This window comes from Humulus lupulus, chromosome 6, assembly GCF_963169125.1.
Source record: "Humulus lupulus chromosome 6, drHumLupu1.1, whole genome shotgun sequence".
Lineage (NCBI taxonomy): Eukaryota > Viridiplantae > Streptophyta > Magnoliopsida > Rosales > Cannabaceae > Humulus > Humulus lupulus.
Window position 1 is genome coordinate 166642699 of NC_084798.1, and position 10360 is coordinate 166653058.

Consider the following 10360-nt stretch of genomic DNA (forward strand, 5'->3'; position numbering starts at 1 on the left):
TGGAATCAACCGAAGAGAAGAACATACCTTTGTGAACAAAGGTTAAGGCAACACTATTGTCTTCCACATCACTCTGTTAAGATTCTTGATCACTCCAAGTAGCTACCATGGCTTTCTTTTTCTTTAAGGTATTGGCACACTCGGATTGAATGTGTCTAAATCCTTCACATTCCTTGCATTGAATACCCTTTTTATTAGGTTCAAAGGGTTTAGAAAAATTACCATTTGGGATTTTGAATATGGCTTTTTTTTCCCAATTTCTTTATGTACTTTTGAAATTGTTTTGTTAACAAGGCCATCTCTTCGTCCGAACTTTCCTTTTTTTCTCTAGAAGATTTCAAGGCAATAGATTTCTCCTTGATTTCTTCTATTTTACTTTTTTGTTTGATTTGTTGATTTAGTTCAAAAGTTCGAAGTGAACCCATCAATTCATGTACTTTTATTTTGTCGAGGTCTTTTGCTTCCTCAATTGCAGTGAGCTTAGTCTGAAACATGTCAGGAAGAACTCTAACAATTTTTCGAACCAAAACATTCTCTTCAAGTTTCTCACCAAGATCAAAATATTCGTTAACAATATTTGCAATTTTTCATAAAATTCAGTGAGGGTTTAATTTTCATTCATTTTCAAATTTTGTTGTGAGCATAACAAGCCTTGAACGATTGACATCAGCAGTTCCTTCAAATTGGGTTTGAAGGATTTTCCAAACATGTTTGGCTGAAACACATGAAGAAATCAATTTAATGCAACCTTCACCAACAACATTAAAAATAGCATGTAATGATTTATTATTGTAACTAGACAGTTTATCTTCAGCATCAGTCCAACCAAGTTAAGATTTTACCAAGTTATATCATTGCTTTCTGTTGGAGGAGTCCAACTACCCAAAACAGCTCTCCAAGCCTTTTCATCTTGAGATTTGACGAAGGATCTCACTCTAACTTTCCAATATGGGTAGTTAGAATCACTGAGTAAAGGGGCGCGAGTTATAGAACAAGAACAACAAACAAAATAAACCAAGATCACATTCAGAAATGAGTGAACCGCTCTGATGCCAATTTAAATTCCATATTTAATAATTACCAAATCAATTATACTAGGTGTGTTATCCCCGTTTCTTTCCAGGCAGGTCCACGCTTCAAGCCCGCGAGTCGCCTGAATAAGTTTGGGCCCAGACCGGGCCCGTTTGGCAAAGAGTAAAATAGACATTGGCAGGCCAAGTTTAGATGAGGCCCAAAGGGCATCCGGGGAGTGTCGCCCGAGACGGTCATACAGGAGAGTGTATGAGCGTGGCTTTCGGTAATGACAGTCGGGATTGCAGTGGATGATCCCGGAGCTTGGTAAATGGTCCAGGATCCTGGTGGAATAGTTCGAGCACCTAGTAAACATTCCGCGCTCCTGGTAACTGTCCGGGCTCCTGGTAAGTAATCTGGGCCCCTGGTAAAGGATACGGGTCCTTGACGAATAGAGGGGGACGTGGGTAAATGAACCCGGGTCGATTTTCTGAGGTTGGCAAGGTAAAGCGTCCATGACCCTAACTTCGTCCCATGAAGCGTGGGGGTTGTCCCCATGCTTCACCTGCAGAAAAGGCTACCTTGGGATTGTACGTTGTTGGTTCAGACCTGCGCCGCCACTACTCTGACTGATCTTGTCCCCTGAATATGCCTCGTAACACGAGATGCCCAGACCGAAGCCCCAATTTGTCGGATGACATATGTGGTTTGGGCCGGCCCAGTGGGCTCAGATCAGTGTATTTTCTATGTTTTAATCCTTTGTATTGGGCTTCAATTAGAGAAGCCAGCATTATTTATACCATTATTGGGCCTGGGTTAGCTCGGCCCAAGCCCAGTGCACCCGTAAACCTATAAATACAGATAGTGGGGCATTGTGGAAGGGGGACCTTTGGCTGGTAAACAGTTACTCAGCTGAAATTTGTAGAAAACTCCATTATTATAGATTCTCTAAGCTCTAATACAATTGTCTTGTGGACTAAGGCTCATTAACGCCCCAACCACGTAAAAATCTTGTCTTTATTCCATAAATCCTTTCTTCTAAGCTCTCTAATATTTTATTATTAAGGTTTCCGAAAAACTCAGTAAACAAGGTGAATTAATTAAGGTGCGGAATGGTAATTAAATGTTGAAACAGATTTCAGTTCTGTAGGGACAGAATAAGAACTTGTCATGACAGAAACTAAACACAGTAAAAAGACAGTACAAAAACAATAAAGAACACAACGAATTGTTACAAGGTTCAGAAACCCTTTCGGATTACCTACTCCTTAGGGCCATGCCCAGAGAATAAAACCAATTAATAAAGAATCACAAGTACAAAATATTGGCTTAAACAAAATAAGACTCCCTCTTGAGATTTGCCGCAACTTTATTGTACTTCTCTTCACTAATTTGATTTTGATTGAAACCTTAACCACTTGAACTCCCTTCAATGGCCAGTGAGTGCTTGCATCCTCCCAACGCAAGGCTTTGTAAAAATCTTCTTCTGAAGACTATAAGAATTGTGTTAAAATTACAACAAGTATTCAATCATGAATGTGGTATAAACTCGCCACAAAACTAAACACTCATTTTACTACAAGATCACGTGAATACAATGATTTTGAATACAATCTATGAACTCTCACAAATATTACAATTCACTCACAAATTATGTACCAAAGAGTTTATTTTTTCTCAAGGCCCAAGAAGCCTATTTATAGAGAACATTTCGTGCTCAGAAAGGCTGAGAAAGTAAAAGCAAGAATATTTGAATATATTCTTGATTAATGAAGATTTGTCATTTTTAGTTGATTCTAATCCGACAGACGCGAATTTTACAGGGATAGATAATACTTGCGTGAGATCAAATTTCTCAAAATAGAAATAACAATTAATTCCTTCAAAAATTGTATTTCTACAAGTTAATTATTTTGAGCAGCACGAAAATCAATAGAAAAATATTCCAGAAATGAATTCGAATAAGTCCTGAATATTTTCTTTATAAAACCAAGATACATATTCCTTTTATAAATATATTGTGAGAATATCATACTAAATAATGAATTATTTGCAAACCTTACAAATTAATCCAATATATTAAATCCAAAAATCACAATAAAAAGGAATTTAAAATCATCTTTTAAATAAAAAGATATCTATATAAAATTTGCCAATTTTAGAATTTACATATTGGACATTATATATGTGCTAACCCTACCACACTAATACACATAAACTAATTCTCATCATTATTTATATATAATGTAATACAATATGATGATCAATCAATATATATTTACCATGTATAAATCATTTTTTCTTTATATACATCGACAAACAGAATCACCAGCGCCAAGGGTATGGAAGAAGAAAAATGAAAGGTGGAGAGGCAATTTGCTTGTAGAGGTGGGGCACAAAAAGCACTTTCAAGGTTATAGGTATATTCACAATCTTCAAACCTAAAAGCTAGCTATCCTTACCACAAATTAATACGAAAGCCAATCATCAAAGAAATAATAATATTAAAAATAAATAATAATAATAATAATAATAATAATAATAAAGAAGGCTAAATTGGTGTTGCATGTTTCAGATTCCAAATTTTTCCTACACGGCTATCATCAATCACCATCACCATTATTTAATATTTTTCCACATTTGTTTATGACCCGTAGTTAAATATTTTTTTCATTCAAATATAATAATTATCCCCCCCCTCCCCCCTCCCCCCTCTTTTATTTTTTTTTTTTCTAAAAAAATATCTTGTTATTAAAGAAACTCTATATCAATCCCAGAACCTTCCACTCAATAATAATAATGCGATAAACCTAATCTCTTTTATATGCCTTTATATCTTGAACACACCAAGCTGTTATGATATCTGGCCCCTCTCTCTTCAAACATGTAGTGGGGGTCACTTTATGTGTGTTTCAATATTGATGGGACTCTTTGCCTATAAAAGGCCAAGTCTCCAAGACAGAGTTAATTAAGTTGTGTGAGTTGGAACATCAAAGGGAAAAGACATCCTTAGTATTCTCTCTAGTTACCCATCTTTCATTTTGTCATTTTCTTGGGGAAATTAAAAAAAGAACATGGTCAGTATTATGTTTAGTTTTGTATATTTCCTATTACAATTTACCATTTTTATTAGACATGATCTGGTTTGTGGGTTATTTAGGGTTCTTTGCATGATTATTTGGTTTATTGGGTTTTCAACATTTTATTTATTATTAAAAGTCTGTCCAAATAATATTGTAGGAGGGGAAGATGAGTTGGACCTCTTCTGATGCTGTGGACTACAAAGGTTTTCCTGCTAATAAGTCCAAAACTGGTGGTTGGCTACCCGCAGCTCTTATCCTTGGTATGTTCTTAAACACACACATGCACACACACTCTTATTCGTCCTCCTCATCATCATCATCACAGAAAAGAAGAAAAAGCTTGTTATCAAGGCTTTATCACGATCTTATATGTTGATACATGTATATAAAGTTTATATATAAGGAGGCAAAATGTCAATAATCATAGTAAACTAATACATGATAATAATGAAATGTATTATGGTCTTATATAATCAAGCTCATATAATTGAGCATGTATGAATGAAAAAAGAAAAGGGTCATTATTCAGTTTTTTTTTTAACATATATTCGTATATGATTATTATCATTTAATATTAATATATATTAATAATAATTAGTTGGTTGTTATATAGGACAGTTGTACATTATATCAACAATCACATGTTTCATTTGTTGTATTGTTGGTAAGAGTATAGTAGCAAGTAAGAAGTAGATGGTTCATGCAAAAAAAAAAAAAATAATTAGAGAAAACACATGTTTTCGGATGAGCTGGTTTAACAAAATGTATTTTTTTTAGGGAAATCTTAAAAAAAATAATTAGTACCAATGCATGACAATTTGGCAGCTCTCATAAATTCAAAAGGTTTAGTTTATAGTCAACCAAAATGTTATTGTTTTTTAAGCTTTTCTTTGTATTCTATTAATTAGTTTTATTTTGGGCGATAGACTATGGGGATGATATAGGACCCATTATGTCTATGATAATATTACTATACATTTCTGTCATTTTCTACTTGGAATGCATGTCAAAAGGCAATATATTTTATATATCTGGATCATTCTTCTGAGCCCTGGAATAAAATATACTTGTCAAATTCACAACAACCTCTTTATTTATTAGGTAGAAGTAACGTAACACGTTTGTTTAGTTCACTGTTATTTAAATATATATATATATATATAATATAGATTAAATTATAATTCTATATTATATATAAATATTTATATCAATAATATTTATATATAACATCTAAACACATTGTATAAATATATATTTACATGACAACATGATATATATATATAAAATACAATAATATTTAAAAAGAAATTAATAATAGAAATAAAATAAGAATAGAAAAAATCATAGTGTAGACAGTAGTATACATGCATAAATTATTTTTAGTTTCTAATGTATTTCACAATATCTTTTAATGAATTTGGTCAAAAGAAAAAAAGCTTCAATCACTTGATAAAAAATAAACTATCACACAAATTTATAATATAAAAAAATGATATATATGTTTTTATTATTTTAATATAAATATGATTTAATTATTTAAATTATCATAAATTATCTTTAAAATATCATATTCTAATTTATTACTTTATTTATTTTTGTTTAAATTTATGTTTGTTCTAGTTTTTAAATTTGGCAGTGACAACAAAATATTATATATTTAATTAATTCAATTTTATTTAAGTTATAAAATATATGATTTTATTATTTTTTAAATAATTATCATTGTAAAATATCTCAAAAATATTTTATTTTAATTTGTTTAATAATTTATTTATTTAATTATTTAAGTTTAACTCATGTATACAATGTACCGTTAAATATAAGAATATTTTGTTAAATATAATAATATTCCGTTAAAGTTAACCGAAAAAAATAAAAAACTGTTAAAACAAAAAATTTCCGTTATCTACACGTTTTTTTATATAGAAGATATATATATATAATAAATAAAAAGTGTCGCTATCTACAAGATTTCATTGTTATACACAAATAAATAAATATAAACCCACTTTATTAATATCTATAATTAAGAATTATTAAATTTTGCTTTACAATTAAATTTTAAAAAAATCTCATACCTTTCCTCTACATGTGGGTGGCTAACTTTTGCCTTCCACTTCCTAAGGTTTATAACTAATTATTAGGAAATTTTTAATTATTGAAGTTCTGTTCCAAACGAAATAATTTTTCCCCTTTTTCGTAATGAACCAATAAAAAATTAAGAACAATATTAAATGTATGCCATTAAACTTGGTTATTAGTCTTAAAACAAGCTATTGTGATGGATTTTTTTTTTTCAAAAAATAAATATTAATTAAAAATATATGTTCATATTTTACAGGGGTTGAAATAAGTGAAAGGCTGTCGACAATGGGAATAGCAGTTAACTTGGTGACATATTTGACCGGAACAATGCATTTGCCTAGTTCATCTTCAGCCAATATTGTAACAGATTTTATGGGCACATGTTTTCTATTGTGTTTGCTTGGAGGCTTTTTGGCAGATTCCTTCCTTGGAAGATACAAGACAATTGCAATCTTTGCTACTATACAAACACTGGTTAGCATACTATTTTTTTCTAGAGGAACACTACTTGATGTGGATTTATAATTTAATATTGGGTCCCATGACCGATATCAAATTACACCTTGCAGAGTATATTCCATTAAGTGGTGTTAGGCAGTATTATTAGTGCCCAATAACAAATTCTTTTCCTCGTCAACGACAAAATTTATCTCTCTTTTTTGTTTAGATATGTCCAATGTTAATTAGTAATACCATTCTTAATACTACTAATTACATATAAATCACTAAATCTAATCAAACAAAAGTGTTATCTAATATATAAGAACATTTCTTGATGTGCTATTATAACAATAGTATACGAAAATGAATCAGTTTGAACATTATTTTGAAATAACGTGGGGATTATGTGATCTTTAGGGCACTGTTTCCTTAGCAATATCAACAAAAATACCACAGCTACAGCCACCTCCTTGTGACGGCGGTGCAGGGGCAGGCTGCCAACCGGCCAACGGATTTCAAATGGGAATTCTTTACTTAGCCTTATATCTTATTGCACTCGGAACCGGTGGGCTTAAATCAAGTGTTTCAGGCTTTGGAACTGACCAGTTTGATGATAAAGATGAGAAGGAGAAAGCTCAAATGGCTTACTTCTTCCAGAGATTCTTCTTCTTCATTAGCACAGGAACCTTAATGGCTGTGACAGTACTTGTATACTTACAAGATGAAGTGGGCAGGAGCTGGGCCTATGGGATTTGTTCTGTTTCAATGTTAATCTCAATCATAATACTATTATCCGGGACTAAAAAATACAGGTACAAAAAGAGCATGGGGAGTCCTATAGTTCACATTTTCCAGGTTTTTGCGGCCTCTTTCAAGAAGAGAAAGATGTCTGGTCCTTTCAATATTGCCATGCTGTATGAGGATGCTCCTATGGAAGCCAAAATCGCTCACACCGAACAATTTCGGTAAGTGTTGATCTCTTGTATAGTTAAGTACTTATTTGGTACCATTTTTTATTAACTCTTTTTGTATTGTTTTTTTTTTAGTTTCTTGGACAAGGCTGCAATAGTGGTAGAAGGAGACTTTGAGCAAAATGTTAGTAGCAGTGCTCCTAATCCATGGAAGCTATGCTCAGTGACTAAGATTGAGGAGGTGAAGATGATGATAAGACTACTTCCAATATGGGCTACAACCATCTTATTTTGGACCACTTATGCTCAGATGATTACCTTCTCTGTTGAACAAGCAGCTACCATGAAACGAAACTTAGGAAGTTTCCAAGTCCCTGCTGGTTCTCTCACTGTCTTCTTTGTGGCAGCCATATTGATCACTCTCGCTGTTTATGACCGTTTTATCATGCCTTATTGGAAGAAATTGAAAGGCAAACAAGGTATATATTTATATCATATATGCAACAAATCGCTGAAATATATTTATAGAATCTTACATAACACGTGATCTTAATCACTATTACTTAAATAAAGATCTTTACTAATTAAGTAATGATCTAGCTATGACTGAGAATTGATGAACAAAATTGTTAGAGAAAACTAAAATCACTTTTTAGTTGCCAACTTCTCGCAATTTGGACTAAAAGTATACTATAAAACTAGTTTTTTGTTTTTTAAATTATTATATATCTTATTAAAAATCATATGTAAAATAGTCTTTCCAATAATAGTCAATATTTTTTAATACCTAAACATTAAGGAGATGGATGCTATTTTGAAAAAAACAAAAAGGCATGTACTTATTATTATTATTAAAAAAACATTTTCATCTTAATCAAATTTATAATAAAAATACTATCAATAAGTTGTACAACTTAATTATCACCACTAGTCAATAATTTTTTCTACCATATATATGATTGGGCAGGTACTTAATTTTTCTTTGCGTACAAATATGATACGCAAGCATGTATAGTATTACTAGGTAGATAATTATTTAATTTCGCATGCAACTGCAGGTTTCAGCAGCCTTCAGAGAATCGCCATAGGGCTTGTTCTGTCGACCTTGGGAATGGCGGTGGCCGCATACTCGGAGATGAAACGGTTGTCAGTGGCAAAATCGATGGCTGGCCGCGGCGGAGGAGAAGATCTTCCCATAAGTGTGTTCATTCTAATCCCTCAGTTTTTTTTGGTGGGGTCAGGAGAGGCCTTCATATACACAGGCCAACTAGACTTCTTCATAACACAATCTCCCAAAGGCATGAAAACCATGAGCACTGGCCTCTTCCTTACCACCCTCTCGCTCGGTTTCTTCGTCAGCAGCTTCTTGGTCTCTGTGGTCAAAAAAGTCACCGGAGGCAACGGTGGCCAGGGTTGGCTTGCCGACAACATAAACGACGGTAGACTTGACTTGTTTTATGGACTTTTGACAATTTTGGGTATCGTAAATTTTGTTGCTTATTTAGTTTGTGCAAAGTGGTACAAACCGAAGAATAAGGCTAATAACAAACAGGCTCAGATGTCTGCCGTGAATGGGAATGGTAGTGTTGATAATTGCTAGCCAATAATGATCGTGAAATTAGGCATGATGGAGTAGTAGTTGGTTAATTATAAATACGTTCTATGTTACGAGGGCTTATGTTTTTTAGCCAAGTGGTAGTCATGTTTGTACAAATAATCAGTTGGGGTTTGGGGTGTGGTTTTTTTTTATCATCTGATCATCAATGTGTGATCAATATCATGCATCTGTACCTTTCTTAAATTGATCTACAATGAAATTACAGTTAGTTTTTTCCTCTTCAATTCATGTCAATTTAAGTAACGCTATATACGAATATGTCCAAGTAATTCTCCCAAGTAAATCATGAGACAAAACGGGATGAAAAGTTGAACCACGGCACCAGTGCACTATAGCCATACACATGCATTGCAAGCCGGGCCCCTCCCTCAATTTTTTTTATTTTATATATATATTATATACTAGATACAAATTCTGTTTTGAGAATCTGTTATATTATTAAATGAAGGATCATAATACAACATATTGAAGTGGAGAACTCCTCTTACGGGAAACAATCAGCATCCACCCACTACTAGCTAGAAATATAGGTTTTTACTTTAGTTTTTATACTCCCCATTCGAAATTAAAGTAAAGGCCTTATTAAACTCTTTTACTTCGCTTTTGGATTTACTACAACAAAATAGGTCTTTAGGGGCGATAGATGTCGCCCATAATAATACCCAAAGTCGCCTCTAATATTTCGACGCTAAAGTCGATTATTAGCGGCGAAAAAACCGTCGGCCCTAATAAATATTATTAGTGGCAACATTTTCGCCCCTAATAAAATGAATGTCGCCCCTAATAATCGTGATTCCCAGATCATATTTCGCCCCTAATAATATAATCTTAGCGACGACGTTGATATTATTAGGGTTGACTTTTGTTGCCCCTAATACTTTTATATAATTAAAAAGATAACAACAAATTATTAAAATAAAATATTTAAATAATATATTTTAATTTATAATATCAAAATTAAATATGCATAAAATTAATAACAATTCAATAATACAATATTATCCAAATTAAATATCTAGACAATAATTTATTAATTAAAAGTTATTGTTTAATATAATAATATATAAAACATCTCAACCCTCGGCGTCCTCCGTATTGTCTCCTTCTTCTTGTGCCTGCGGTGCATGTGATGTGTGCGGAGGCATCGTCCATGGACACTGTGAAGGTAATGATGATCCTCCATGTCCATACATGTATGGATACGGATAGGG

The 10360-nt window shown here is 32.7% G+C and overlaps 1 protein-coding gene across 1 annotated transcript; it reads left to right on the forward strand.

Annotated features, from left to right (window-relative positions):
• Positions 1 to 3906: 3906 nt before the first annotated feature.
• Positions 3907 to 9373, forward strand: LOC133782696 (protein NRT1/ PTR FAMILY 6.2). Its single transcript, XM_062222049.1, has 6 exons — positions 3907 to 4088; positions 4252 to 4354; positions 6436 to 6653; positions 7038 to 7585; positions 7667 to 8010; positions 8590 to 9373. The coding sequence occupies exons 1-6, from the start codon at positions 4086 to 4088 to the stop codon at positions 9129 to 9131; spliced, it is 1758 nt and encodes a 585-aa protein (XP_062078033.1). The 5' UTR covers positions 3907 to 4085; the 3' UTR covers positions 9132 to 9373.
• Positions 9374 to 10360: the final 987 nt, after the last annotated feature.

Excerpts from the sequence above, each read along its gene's own strand:
- LOC133782696 (XM_062222049.1), top strand. Across the intron at positions 6,654-7,037 it reads TTGCTACTATACAAACACTG|GGCACTGTTTCCTTAGCAAT; the intron begins GTTAGCATACTA and ends TGTGATCTTTAG. Across the intron at positions 8,011-8,589 it reads GAAATTGAAAGGCAAACAAG|GTTTCAGCAGCCTTCAGAGA; the intron begins GTATATATTTAT and ends ATGCAACTGCAG.